Source organism: Manis pentadactyla, chromosome 14 (genome assembly GCF_030020395.1).
Source record: "Manis pentadactyla isolate mManPen7 chromosome 14, mManPen7.hap1, whole genome shotgun sequence".
Lineage (NCBI taxonomy): Eukaryota > Metazoa > Chordata > Mammalia > Pholidota > Manidae > Manis > Manis pentadactyla.
In genome coordinates this window covers 22,600,127-22,614,370 of record NC_080032.1, presented here as the reverse complement: position 1 = coordinate 22,614,370, position 14,244 = coordinate 22,600,127, and the positions used below count along the sequence as shown (strand labels likewise).

Genomic DNA, 14,244 nt, shown 5'->3' with positions numbered 1-14,244 from the left:
ATTTTAACAGATTTTTATTTAATTGTGCTGTATATAAGCTATTTACTTTTTTTTAAAATTGTGTTATTTGGAGACAAATTCATTTATATGAAACATGACTCCAAAAGTTGCTTATTTGAGCTGCTTTTTCCCCCTTATAGTTGGTGACAAAGTTCCTGCTGATATAAGGCTAACTTCCATCAAGTCTACTACTCTCAGAGTGGACCAGTCCATTCTCACAGGTAAACAGAATTTCACGCCACTCAGACGGACTCTGAGCATAAGTGGTGTTGAGTAAAGTTAAACCGAATTCAAGAAGCCGAGTAGAAATTCTGAGAAGTAGTCCTATAGCACATGATCTTTTTAGTGCACCTGCTCGTTGCTGTTTTTCAGTTCTGTTTAATTGAAATAGAATTGTCTGATTAGTGCATGCAGATATTTCTAAACAATGCTTTTATTTCTTTCTTTGGCAATACTGAACAAAAACAGGTTTCCCAGTGGATGATCCTCATTATTCACATAATATAGTGACAGTTTGTTCAGTCCATTAAGAATAAATACACTTTTTTGCCATTTTTTAAGTATGCAACAAATGTGTGTGTGTGTGTGTGTATAAATGTATATTCACAGTATTAGAGTATAAAAAGATACCTGAAAATAAATTTGTATAGTTTCTTCAGAAAATAAAGGTATTTGACTGGGATTTTAAACCAAAATTAAGTTCTTTTATTTTGAAATTGTATTGGTTTTAATCCTGGCATTCTTTACTCTGAAATTGGTTTCTATTTCTAAATTTTACTAGTTCACCAACTTTGAATGAGTTGGGCCTTTTCTCCCTTTTCCTGAGAGTGGTGGTGGCATGCATAGATGGGAGGGGGGTGTAAATTGCACAGATCCAACCATCTCTTCTATCTTACAACTTGCTTAGGCGAATCTGTCTCTGTCATCAAGCACACTGACCCTGTCCCTGACCCACGGGCTGTCAACCAAGATAAGAAGAACATGCTCTTTTCTGTAAGTATTTCATCAACTATAGAATGAAAACATTCTCAGTTTTAAGTCTGTAGACTTTTTTTTCACTGCCCACTTTCAGGAGTCAGACTTTAGAAAGTGCTGGCTGTTACTCAGAGAATAATTATACTGTTCCTGGTCAGTCCCAGGTGTGAGAAAACATCAGTAACATATAATGGTGGAATGTGTATGCAAGATGTCTTTCATTTAGTTGGCAAATTTTTGAGGATTTAAAAAAAGGTCAGGTCAAAAAAATATCTTTAAACTTTTTATGTGTAAACATAGCAGAAAAGTAGATTTGTTTGAAAAAGGCTTAGCTATAAAGGGTGTTTTCAAAATGATATGGCTGATGTGGATACATAGTTCACAATAAAAAGGTGTGTGTTTAGAGAGAAAGCATATGGCAAACAAACATGAAGTAGTGTGTGAAAAGTTACAAGGATGTTTATTGTACTATTTTAATTCTTTGTTACAATTTGGAAATACAAATTGGAAAATTTATAGATTTTTTTCTTGTTTGGAACTTAAAATATTTCAAGTGGGCTTTTGTGGGTTAGTATGGGAGCCTAACCACCCATGGCAGGTGGAAATACTGGAGCTATATCATTCCCACACAAGGAATTAAAGTGGAGTGGGGAGAGAATGCTCATACTTGATTTCATTAATTTTGAATGCCAGTGTTTGAGTGGAGGTCCTCAAGGTGTAGCCCAAGGTGCTGGTTGCCCTACTTATTATTTGGGATCAGGGTAGGGGAGGTTGAGTAGGGAAGGGAGCCGTAGGTGGAAAATGCTTAAGGTCGAGAGAGCCATATGGAGTTTGAGAGATCAGGAGACGGAGGGTCTGTGCACTGTTCCAGCCTAAAGCCAGTCTGCAGGCCAAGGCTCAGTGTTCTAAGAGCCCAGGGACTCCATGTACAGGTGCTGGTGCCGCATGAAGTAAGAGCCAGGGAGAGAGGCACCATCCTACCTACATGAGGTATTGCTCATTATCAAAGTTGGATGGCTGGTTCTCTGAAGATTAGCCATTGGAAGGCCCAGTAAAATGTGGTGAGAGAATCTGGGTGCTCTAGTCAAAATCAACATGAGTCTTAGTTTATTAGTCAGTTTTTAAGTTGGGTGTGGTGGTTATATTATAAGCAGTTCTCTACTTCTGTCCTAGGGTACCAACATTGCTGCTGGTAAAGCCATGGGAGTCGTGGTGGCGACTGGAGTGAACACTGAAATCGGCAAGATCCGGGATGAAATGGTGGCAACAGAACAGGAGAGAACACCCCTCCAGCAGAAACTAGATGAATTTGGGGAACAGCTTTCCAAAGTCATCTCCCTTATTTGCATTGCCGTCTGGATCATAAATATTGGGCATTTCAATGACCCAGTTCACGGAGGCTCCTGGATCAGAGGTGCTATTTACTACTTTAAAATTGCAGTGGCCCTGGCTGTAGCAGCCATTCCTGAAGGTCTACCTGCTGTCATCACCACCTGCCTGGCCCTGGGAACACGCAGAATGGCAAAGAAAAATGCCATTGTTCGAAGCCTTCCTTCCGTAGAAACCCTTGGTTGTACTTCTGTTATCTGCTCAGACAAAACTGGTACACTTACAACAAACCAGATGTCAGTCTGCAGGGTAAGTGGGAGTAATTTAAGAGTCTTTTCTGTGTTGGTGGTTAATTCATCTCAAGAATATGCCCTCATGCCATCAAAACCTTTGATTCATAATTTGAAACCTTTTTATGTGTTGTAAACAAATTGGGTTGTATGTATAAGCCTGAGCCCCAGGTAATTTCTAATACTTCAGAGGAATTAATCATTAAATTCCTAAAACTGTTTCATTAAATAAAGGGTATCTCCACAGTTGATATACTTCTTTTGGGAAAATAACTTTAGGCAGTCTGCAAATGTTAGGTGACTGTGCTCCTCTGTCTCTAAGTGTGTGGATGTTAATAGATAAGCTTTAAAGCAATAGTGTTCTATAAAACTACTAGTTACCTACCTAAAATTCTCATTGGTATGTCCCTAACACATTGAATTGAGACATGCTTTCTTCTTGAAAAGTAAATAATTGCCTTAAACTTGCTTCCTCCTTCCTATCTTAGGCTGTTTGGAATATCACTTGGGAGTAAAGTAAGGAACCATTTAAACCTGCCCTTGGAAAAATAAAAACTAAAGAAATAATACATGATATAGCTGATAAGTTCGTTCTTATAATTCAGTTTCCCTAGGTTTCATTTAAACAACTTTGTACAAGTCCAAAAAAAAAAGTATAATTTTCCAAAAGGTACATGACTCATACAAATATTGAGTGGACATATGTCAAAGATTCTGTTTGGCTCATTAATTAATGTAATGAGATAATCGGTAAGATGGTGAAACTTGGTTTACAAGAGCATTTGAGGAAGTGCTCAATATTAGAATCAAATTGCTTTATGTTAGATTATAAAAACTAGTTAATATCCTACAGGACAATCAAACTGCAGATTACCTCTTCAGCAGGACACAAATCCACAACCTCATGTAACATTGAGCCCATAATTAATAATAAATAGCACAGTGAAACAGTGTTACATCTTTCCAAAACACTGAATCTTTGAGTAGACCTGTTAAATTATGTTTCTGAATGACTCCAAAAGGAATGTGGCCATCCTCTTGGTCTTATCTCCAGATTTTGGATAATGTTTTTCAGCATTGAAAATTATTTTTACATCATTTATTTTATAGTGAAACCCTCTGAATCTTTGTCTTGCCAAATTTAGATTCGTGATGATTTTTAGATACACATACTCCTAACTCTTTGTGAAGTCCAAACCCAGATTTAGAATGAATGGACAGGTGTTTAAAACAGATCGGCTCTTCTATCTCTCAAGTGGTGAGCTTCTAGTTTGTCCTGTTTTTCCAGATGTAGGGTTCGACTGAGCTACCCAAGTGTTCATTCCTTTGAACCAGAAAAGGTGGACAAGACTTCAAAAAACTAGTTGTCAGCTAAAAGCAGATTGTTTTGGAAAGGGAAAGGGAGTTTTGTTGTTGTTGTTTTTTGAAAGGAAATTTCATGTTACCTGTTTAGTTTCCCCCAGGAAATTGTTTAAATTTAACTTGCAAGAGAGAACCCAGTTCTTTCTCTTCCATTTTAATTCCTCAGAATCATTCTTATACCCCTGAAAGTAAGTAGTGTGTGAAATTATAATCTCTAGAAAATTTTAATTTAAAGTTGTGGCAGTAAATCAGATTTCAAACTAAGAGTTGAAATTCATAATAAAAAATTTTTCTGTTCTTATATTATTTTCCCTTAAATAGTTTCATTTAAAATGTTTTCTTTTACTAAAGAAATAGCCTGACTCTTTGTTCTGTTCTACCTCAGCAACAGAAAGCTGATGCTGATCAGTATTCTACAGGAGGTTTCTTGCCGTGGATTGCATAACTGCCCTTGATTTAGGGCTACTTTCATCATGCAGTTCCTAAATGGTTTACTTGCTCACAATCTAAAATGCCCAAGTGCATTTGGATTTAGTTAATGGGAATTATACTTTTAAATGTCTTAAAATATTTTGGATTCTGGTATAAAGCCAGAGTTTCACTTTTTATACAGTATCATTAAAGAAATGGCACAGTGTATAGTAACAATGCCAACTTGCTTTTTCACAGTGACTCTATTTGAATCATGGTAATCCTGCTCAAGAGGTTAGAAAATCAAGGCTCTTAGAAGTTGTGACATGTCTGAGGTCACACAACTTTCACTAAGGGGTAAAGTTGGATTTTCTTACAGGAGAGTTTGGTGGTTAAAACCAGTTCTCTCTCTTCCATTTGATAATTGTATAACCTTGAACACATATGTCCTTTAGCCTCTTTGGTCCTTTGTTTCCTCTTCTGTAAAATGTCAAACATCTTTGGAAAGAGCCATTTGACAAGCTTCCTTTTTTTAGGTGTTGTATCTGTTGTAAAAAAAATTTTGTGGGAGTCAATGATCTTGGTGTATGTGACCTTGGACATGAATCTTTTCCTCATTTGGCACACTGAACTAGAACCTTTTAAATCCCATTATATATTTTTATTAAAGAAGTGTTTTGTATGTCTTAGAGCTTTAGTTCTAATGTTGATTTATTGCTGAGTATACTTTGAAATGAAGTCTTTCAGATTTATAAGTATGTGCTATATATATGGCAAGCAGATCTTGAGACCAAAAAAAAAATTTTCTTAAAGATGAGATGATTTTCTTATTGAATATGAGTTGGAATGCTCTGAATTCCTGTTTTTAAGACATTACATGGCCCTTTGTTACTTGAGTTTGTTTTTAAAATTCATTATTGTAGAATGAATTGCTCATATTTCAGAGATTTTGGCATGAATTAGTATAGTCGAAGTTCCATTCTCTATTTTTTTGCTTTTTTTGTTTTTTTAACAGGTTTTACAGTTTCAGTTCACAGTGAAAACAAACCTAAATCTTCCAAACTGGCTTCTGAATTATAATTGAAACCAAGAAAACAAAAAGAACTCATCTTTAAGAAACTAGCTTGTGTCACTTTATTATTCTGTAAATTTAAAATATCTTTCCTAAGCACACTTCCACCTGTATTGTCTTGGTAACATGATTTCATTCAGCTCTGTGGGCTCCTTACTGTGTACAAGTAGTTATGCAGCTTCACTGAAAATAAACTATTGGCAAAATCAAAGTAAGTGGGAAGGAACAGGAAAGTGATTTGTCTTATTTTACTTAGGGAACATTTATGTACCTCTGAAATTTATTCTTTGAGTTTATATTTCCCAGGCATTTACTCTTAGCTCTAAGGCAGGACTACCTAACACCATTTTCTCAGCCAGTCATTTGAAATTTGGAATTCTGAGCATTCTGAAGAGTACTGCCGAGTCTCTGGCATTGACTGACCTGACCCAGAGTCCTTGTAACTCAGGTTTCACACAGGTTATCGTCCATGTTCTTGGTGCTGCTGCTGCTTATTATTTATTCGGCACCTCAGCGATGCTGTTTCATCACTGTTAGGTAAATGGGGAAGACAGTCTTAAATAGCATCATGCTGTAATAACAGTACTTCTGATACTGAGCTTTATCCATCGTTTCATAGAAATTGTTTTCTTAAATGAGAAAGATCTTTTGTCTTAAAGATATTTTTTTCTAGGATATTTTTACACCTTTAAATTCTTAGTGCTTGTTATTTTTTTCTGTAGATGTTCATTCTGGACAAAATTGAAGGTGATACTTGTTCCCTTAATGAGTTTACCATAACTGGATCAACATATGCACCTGTTGGAGAAGTGTGAGTGAGAACCTCCTTATCATTTAAAGCATCCACTGTGGCAGTTTGGTACCTGTGCAGATAAGCAGTGTGTATAAAAAGTTAAGACAGTTTTTTTGAATATGGCTCATGTTACTTCTTAAGAGTAGTAAAAATTTTTTGAACAAGATATAAAACACACTTTGAAACAGAAAACACAGGTTATAAGCTGGTGATCTTTTTCATTGTTATTTAGCTCCTGTTTAAAGCCTGAATAAGTGGGCTTTGTTCTTTATTAATACCAGTTGTGAAATTCTTTAATAATTTTTGGTCTTTACTGATACATTCCTGATAAAAGAAACACATTCTGTTATTGTCTCCAGCATCACATTTCTAAGAGCCATCACTGAAATTCTTTTGAATACTTGCCAGTCTGTTTTCCACAAAATTCTTATTTATATTATTAAATAATTAAATAAAAATTAATAGAGATGACACACCGTGCTCTAAGAGTTTTTTCTTTTGACAGGCATAAAGATGATAAACCAGTGAAATGTCATCAGTATGACGGTCTTGTAGAATTGGCAACAATTTGTGCTCTTTGTAATGACTCTGCTTTAGATTACAATGAGGTAAGGCTCTTCATAAATGAGAACCTAGACTTGATCCGTTCCTAGCTCAAGGGTGGGTTGGGTGGAAGGAAAATCCAGCCTGCCTTCCTCCCTTTTGAAAGTAAGGGTTCCTGATTTGATTTTCCTTTCATTCAAGAGCCTCTCTCTATCAGAGTCAGCATGACCCAGCCAGAGAAAGCAGCAGAGAGCCTTTCACATACCCTTGGTGACTGAGCATTGCAGTTACTTAAGAGTTGTGTAGTGTACATGGTGTTCTTATCTCTTTATAGTGTGGTTACTATAAATGAATGAAACCCAGGATAGAAGCAGTTTTCCTGAAAATGTAGGCTGTTGATCTTCCTTTTTAAGATGGGTAGCATTATATTGTTCAGGACAAGCTGAGGCATAAAGGACTGTTTTGAATATGATGATGAAATAATACTATAAAATTTAAGCAACGGAAACCTTTTTCCATCCCCTTTTAATTAGTGAGATAAATCCTTTGGTTTCCATCTAAAAGGCAAGCCAGTCCCCATCAGAAACAGAATGTAAACTGTACAGAATGATAAGTAATGACATGGAATTATAAATATGTTTTGAAAACTCTATTTGAATTAATATTGTGATTATAGTTATGGGAAATGAAAAACCTAATTATTAGAATAAGATAAAATGCACACCTTACTTTGAGTACATTTTTAATTATCTGGATCATGAGCTCCAGAGTAGGATTAAAATAGCCCATAGAATAGTGATGCAGTGGAGGAGAGGTTGTCCTCCTATGGAAAAAAGTCTTTATTAATGAAAACTTATTTGCTCATTACTTATACCTTTTTGCACTTTCTATGCCATTAACCAATACAGGCAAAGGGTGTGTATGAAAAAGTTGGAGAAGCTACAGAGACTGCTCTCACTTGCCTGGTAGAGAAGATGAATGTATTTGATACCGAATTGAAGGGTCTTTCTAAAATAGAACGAGCAAATGCCTGCAACTCGGTCAGTATCTAAGCCTGGTGTATTGTTCATGCTGCCATCATGCATACCATATATGCTTAGTCCATTTACCCTCTTATTATTACCTTGGACAACTAATTATATACCTAATTTCCTCAAACTTGAAATATCTCCTTCCCCATATTCACTCTCACGTAAAATGATCTGGCTAGCTATTTGACCATGAAAATAAAAGTAATCAATAGATAAGTTCCACATGAAACCATCTGTGCACATAATCTTTGCTTTTCCAGTAGTGCTGTGGATAGATTGTCCTGGCTCCTTGTGCAGTAAGCCCCCAACATCTCCCTCCTGCATTATCAATTGTCCATCTTTGCTGGATCTTCTTCAGCACAGGAGACCTAACAGTGGGTTTTTTATCTTAAAACTTTTTTTGACTTTATTTCTCCCTTCAGGACCATATTCTTTTCCTATACAGTAAAACTTCCAGAAAGAACCATTTTTATGTATTCTCTTGTTTCAACCCTTCCATTTTCTCGAATCCACTCCAGTCAAGCTTTTGCCTCTTCAGTTAACAAAACTTCTTGTCAAGGTCACCCATGGCCTTGTGCTAAACGGTTAAATCATTTGTGTGTATGTACCTAATTGCACAAAGTACATGAAATAAAAATTAACAGAAATAAAAAGAAAAATAGACAATTCCACAGAGATTTTTAACACACCTATCTCAAAAATTGATAGAACAAGTGGATGAAAAAATCATTAAGGATATGGAAAATTTGAACAGCACTGTAAATATATTCAGCCTAACCCTTATTTCTGTTCTGCTTCTGATACGCTTGTCGGGGAAGCAAGACTCAACAAAAATTACAAACGGTTGAAATCATACACAAGATTGCTGACCACAACAGAATTAAACTAAAAATCAGTAACAAAACAATAAGTAGCACATTTCCCAAATATTTTGAAGCTAAACAACATTTTTCTTTCTTTTTTTTTTTTTTTAGATAATTATTTTTTATTGAAGGGTAGTTGACACACAGTATTACATTACATTAGTTTCAGGTGTACAACACAGTGATTCAACATTTATATACATGATAATTCTAAGTACCAGCTATCACCATACCAAGTTGTTACAATATTTTGACTATATTCCTTATGCTATACATTACATCCCGGTTACTTATTTATTTTACAATTGGAAGTGTGTACTTTTTCTTGGTTGTTGTTGTTAGGGCATCTCTCATATTTATTGATCAAATGGTTGTTAACAACAATAAAATTCTGTATAGGGGAGTCAATGCTCAATGCACAATCATTAATCCACCCCAAGCCTAATTTTCGTCAGTCTCCAGTCTTCTGAAGCATAACGAACAAGTTCTTACATGGAGAACAAATTCTTACATAGTGAATAAGTTACATGGTGAACAGTACAAGGGCAGTCATCACAGAAACTTTTGGTTTTGCTCATGCATTGTGAACTATAAACAGTCAGTTCAAATATGAATACACATTTGATTTTTATACTTGATTTATATGTGGATACCACATTTCTCTCTTTATTATTTTTAATAAGATGCTGAAGTGGTAGGTAGATACAACATAAAGGTAGAAAACATAGTTTAGTGTTGTAAGAGAGCAAATGTAGATGATCAGGTGTGTGCCTGTAGACTATGTGTTAATCCAAGCTAGACAAGGGCAATAAAACATCCACGTATGCAGAAGATTTCTCTCAGAACAGGGAGGGTGAGGTTCTAAGCCTCACCTCTGTTGATCCCCAATTTCTCACCTGATGACCCCCCTGCGACTGTGCCTGTCTTAGGTTGTTCCTCCCTTGAGGAATCTTACCCGTCTCTGGCTAACCAGTCATCTTCCGGGGCCATACAGGGAAATGTTAAGTTGGTAAGTGAGAGAGAAGCCTTATTGTTTGAAATGGTTAGCTTTTTATTTCTTTGCATATTTATGCCCTGTGGCTTCTATGCCCAGCATTTGTCTTGAGGTATCTTTACCACTTGGAGGAGTTATGATACTCGGTAAATTTGATATGAGGCACGAATTCTGTTTAAGAATTCGTTGTAATTAGGAAGGAAGAAGAAAAGCTATAGAAGTAGCAGGCGGGAGAAAACATGGGAAGATTGATTATTTCTTTGACATATCTTCTTGTAGAGTAACTTCAGCATGTATAGATTTTAAGCTACTACTTAAATTGCGCACACACATTAACATAATAGGAGTATAGTTACATAACCAAAGCATATCTGTAATTACCAGCCATCTCCAGTGAAACCAAGAAAACCAGTTAGGCACCCTAGGCATTTGTGAAAACTTATCAATGATATGATGGTTATTATCTAACTGAATTTGAATAGTTTGAGAAAAATCAGACAAATTAAAACAACCCATTCCTGGGCACTGTTCACATCCCATATGTTCTTTTAACAGTAAATAGTCTGTAGTTGTAAGATTTTGGAGCGCTACAATTTGCACTTCTCCTAATTCTTGGTTGAGTTCCAACAGTATAGATCCAGTCAAATTTGTTGTTTTACTGTATGCACAGGCCAGCTTAGATATCTCCTTCATTCCCATGGCAAGTCCAGGAGCTGGTGGGATGAGTGCATCTACAGCTGTAGCAGTGCGTGGATCTTTGTTGGGGTTTTTTGATGATCATCTGGCATGAGTCTTCCCGAGAGTGCTGATGTTGGAAGTTCACTTTCATATCGTTTCTTAGTTCATTTTCGGGGTAGCCCAATTAGGCTTTGATCCTCTGTATAAACACAAACAGACCCTTTGCCTACACTTTTATATGTCCTTTATATCATTGTGTAGAACTCATTAGAGGTCACCACATAGGAACTGCATTTTTTTTTTTTTAATCATTAATCTACACTTACATGACGAATACTTTGTTTACTAGGCTCTCCCCTATACCAGGTCCCCCCTATATACTCCTTTACAGTCACTGTCCATCAGCGTAGCAACCTGTTGTAGAATCACTACTTGTCTTCTCTGTGTTGTACAGCCCTCCCCTTTCTCCCACCCCGCTATGGATGCTAATCTTAATACCCCCCTACTTCTCCCCCCCTTATCCCTCCCTACCCACCCATCCTCCCCAGTCCCTTTCCCTTTGGTACCTGTTAGTCCATTCTTGAATTCTGTGATTCTGCTGCTTAAACAACATTTTTCTAAATAACCCATGGGTAAAAGAAGAAACCATAGCGGAAATTACACACTATTTTGAACTAAACTATATTAAACACACCTTATTGAAATTGGAGGTTGTGGCTACAGCATCATTTCAGGGAAAGTATATAGCTTTAAATGCACATATTAAAAAGGTTAAAAATCAATGTGGTAAGCTTCCAACAGAAGAAAGTAGAAAATAGGTGGAAGGAAAATATCATCGAGGTAAGGAATCTGTTATGAACAATTTCATACTAATAAACTTGACAGTGCAGAAGAAACTGACAAACCCCTTCAGTAACACAACTTTCTAAACTGACACTTTTAAGGAAAATGGAGCAATCCTGTGTCTGTTAAATTAATTGAATCTATAAATAAAAATCTCCACAAAAGTTCTTCAGGCCCAGTTCTCCCAAACACTTAAGAAATAGACGTTTTACAGGCTACAAGAGGAGAAAAATGAAACTCTTCTCAGCTCATTTAATAAGGCCAGCTTAACCCTAATACCAAAACCTGACGTGGACATGAGAAGAAAAGTAAATTACTAATATTCTTCAAATACAACTGTAAAGATTCTCAGCACATTTGCACATCAAGGCTAGTATAGTAAAATTGTAACATGGTTTTCAAGCAGAATTTACCATGACTACAAGGTTAGATTAACATTTGAAAGGGTCCTTCAATGTGGTAGCAGTGGTGGAGGGTGCAGGGTGTCCGTTAGGTAAGAACCCTGGACAAATGCATGGCCGCCAGCCCCTTTCCTGCTGCCTGTCAGAGCTCTAAAGCCAGGATTCTTGGGCTGAGCAAAGTGGCAGGCAGGATGACCAGTCTGAAGACACTGAGGAAATCTGGCTGGAGGCTGACCAGATGGCTAGTGTCTGCCATCTGCTGTTGGAGATGGTTTTACTCAGGTCTAGCCTCACCAAGCATGTGAGGTCATAGAATCTAATGACAGTTTATTGCAGGACAGATCCAGCATGGTCGCCTCAGCAAAGGCAACAACTTCTTGACAGGAGGACCTCATTCAGGTCCTTGAGGCTCAGGTCCAGCTCATTGCTGACCAGCTTGTTTTTGATCATAATAATGCCAGCTGAATGGACCTAAGTGATAACTTCCTTTGTCCTGGCCAATGTGGTGAGTGCTTGGATGAGGAGCAGTGCAAGCAATTTGCCAACAAGATGTCCCAGTACATGCAGCTGAGCAGCAGCAGGTAGCAGCACCTAGGAGTAGAGAAGCACCATGAGGCCAGGACAAGCTAAAGAAACTCAGGAGTGGGAACTATAGAAACCAAAGAGGAAATTGACAAATTTCTCAGAACATGCAGCCCACAGTTGCAGAGAAAGCACACTACTTTTTTAAGGACCTCAGCTATTTAAGCATTTTTGTGACCCAAGTCAAGTCTCAGGACCGTCCGGTCCAGCCTGACACTTGAGGCAGGGACATGGAGTCCTGTATACTTGCATACAGTCTCTGTGTGAGGCAAAACTGGGTTCCTCCTCCTGCATCATTTCCTTTTATGTTGTTTTGTCTCTTTGATATGGTCCTGAGAAACAAAACACACACAACTGAGGATATCACAGCTGAAGTAGAGAATCTTCCACTTAGACTGATTCATGCTTCACAGCCAACAATCACAGAGCCACGAGGGCCCTGGGCAGCTCCTCTGGCATTCTGCCTGACTCCTGTGACCTCCATGTGAAACGGCCCATTGTCTCCATTTGAGAGCATTCACTCCCTAGCTGTCAGGAAGCAGGGAGGGCCCATCCTGCAAAGCCACACCGTCTCTGTTACTAGCTGGTGTGACTAAATCCCTCAGAGGCAGCCTCAAGACTCAGCTGCACAGAGTCTGAGGTTTAGAATTGTTGGGTTTAGACCTGTAACTACTCAATGAAGGGAAACAAGTAGCAATCATGGAACATAAAAGTGGCGCTTTAACTGTAATGGCCTCCACAAACGAAGGTGGACTGTGGTTTTCTTTTCTGCAGACTAAGCATTTTCTTACTCCAAGGCCTCCTTTGCCTCATTTTTGCCACAACAGCTAAGAAATGGGATGAGAAATGTGCTCATTCACTGAAAATTAGCAGATACAAACTTATGCCAGCCCCACCCTTCAGAAAGAAAGAACCTTTAGTAATTCAGATGCAAAGAGGGCAGGATCCATCTTGTTTTAAGGCCTAGTGGCCCACTTGTATGTAACTGTTGCTCTTGAAGATCCTGGTATTAGAAGAAACAGCTTTATTCTTCTCCCCCAGGATATATCTGGTGCCTAAGGCCCCACCTTATTCAGAATCACTACACCTTCCTTCAGTCTTCTTACTAGAGCCATTGGTACAAATGCTTAATGAAAACTAAACACATAGGAAATATTTACAAGTAAGTCAGGTAATGTAGAATTTGTAGCGATTGTCCTCTACTGCTTAACGCAGCTCTGGCTGAGAGGGTGGCTGTAGGACACCCAGCCTGGCAGAGAGCCCCAGACTTCTGTCTACTCATAACCGCCTGCATTGAATGCCGAGGTCCTTTGGGATTTCTGCAGTTATAACTAGATATGTGTCTGAGTTGGGAGAGATCAAGATGATTCACCATGTAATTAACTAAAAAGAAAACAGGGTCATCTACATAGATGCAGAAAAAGGCAGCTGATAGAATTTAATCTCTGTTCATGATAAGAACTCCACAAACTTGTCTTCAAACTGATGGTGTATTTATGCAAAGCCTGCATTAATATCATACTAAAGACAACAGGAGAATTTCCACTGTTGGCATATCTATCATGTTGTACTGGCAGTAACTACTCTGTGTAATAAGGCAAGAAAAATAAAGATAGAAAAGTTGGAAAGGATACAGTATATTTTTTATAAGAAACATGATTATATGCATAATCCAACAATCTAAGTCAAAGATTTAATTCTCAGTCTTCATTTACTGAGCTATCAGTTGATCCTGTCAGTTTCTCCCTCCTTGAAACATTATTTTACCTCACTGGTTCTCCCTCCCTGGCCCCTCTGTTGTCTCCTTGGCTGGATCTTTCGCATCCCACTAGGGGTGGGGAGGCCCAGTCTTCTTCAGTTTTTCTGTCTGTAGTTACTCCCATGATCTCTTCTGGTCTCATGCTGTCAACGTGCTGAAGTCTAATATGGTAACAAGCTACCTAAATCTACTTAGAATTCTTAAAATAACTTTCTCTAGAGCACGAGTCCCATTTCAAGTGTTTGGTAGGCATGTATGACAGCCACATGAACAGCACCAATAGAGCATTTTCATCATTATAGAAATTTCTCTTGGGCA

General features: G+C 37.7%; 1 protein-coding gene across 2 annotated transcripts in view; it reads left to right on the top strand.

Annotated features, from left to right (window-relative positions):
• The window catches only part of ATP2A2 (ATPase sarcoplasmic/endoplasmic reticulum Ca2+ transporting 2), a 52,305-nt gene that overhangs the window by 26,315 nt on the left and 11,746 nt on the right, over window positions 1-14,244 (top strand). For both annotated transcript variants that reach the window (XR_005033334.2, XM_036929323.2), the window contains exons 6-11: window positions 141-221; window positions 908-993; window positions 2,149-2,613; window positions 6,162-6,250; window positions 6,738-6,840; window positions 7,684-7,815. Coding sequence is in view for 1 of the 2 variants with exons in the window: in XM_036929323.2 (XP_036785218.1) it covers window positions 141-221; window positions 908-993; window positions 2,149-2,613; window positions 6,162-6,250; window positions 6,738-6,840; window positions 7,684-7,815 (956 nt within the window). In the remaining variant the exon portion in view is untranslated. The remainder of the gene's footprint in view (window positions 1-140; window positions 222-907; window positions 994-2,148; window positions 2,614-6,161; window positions 6,251-6,737; window positions 6,841-7,683; window positions 7,816-14,244) is intronic.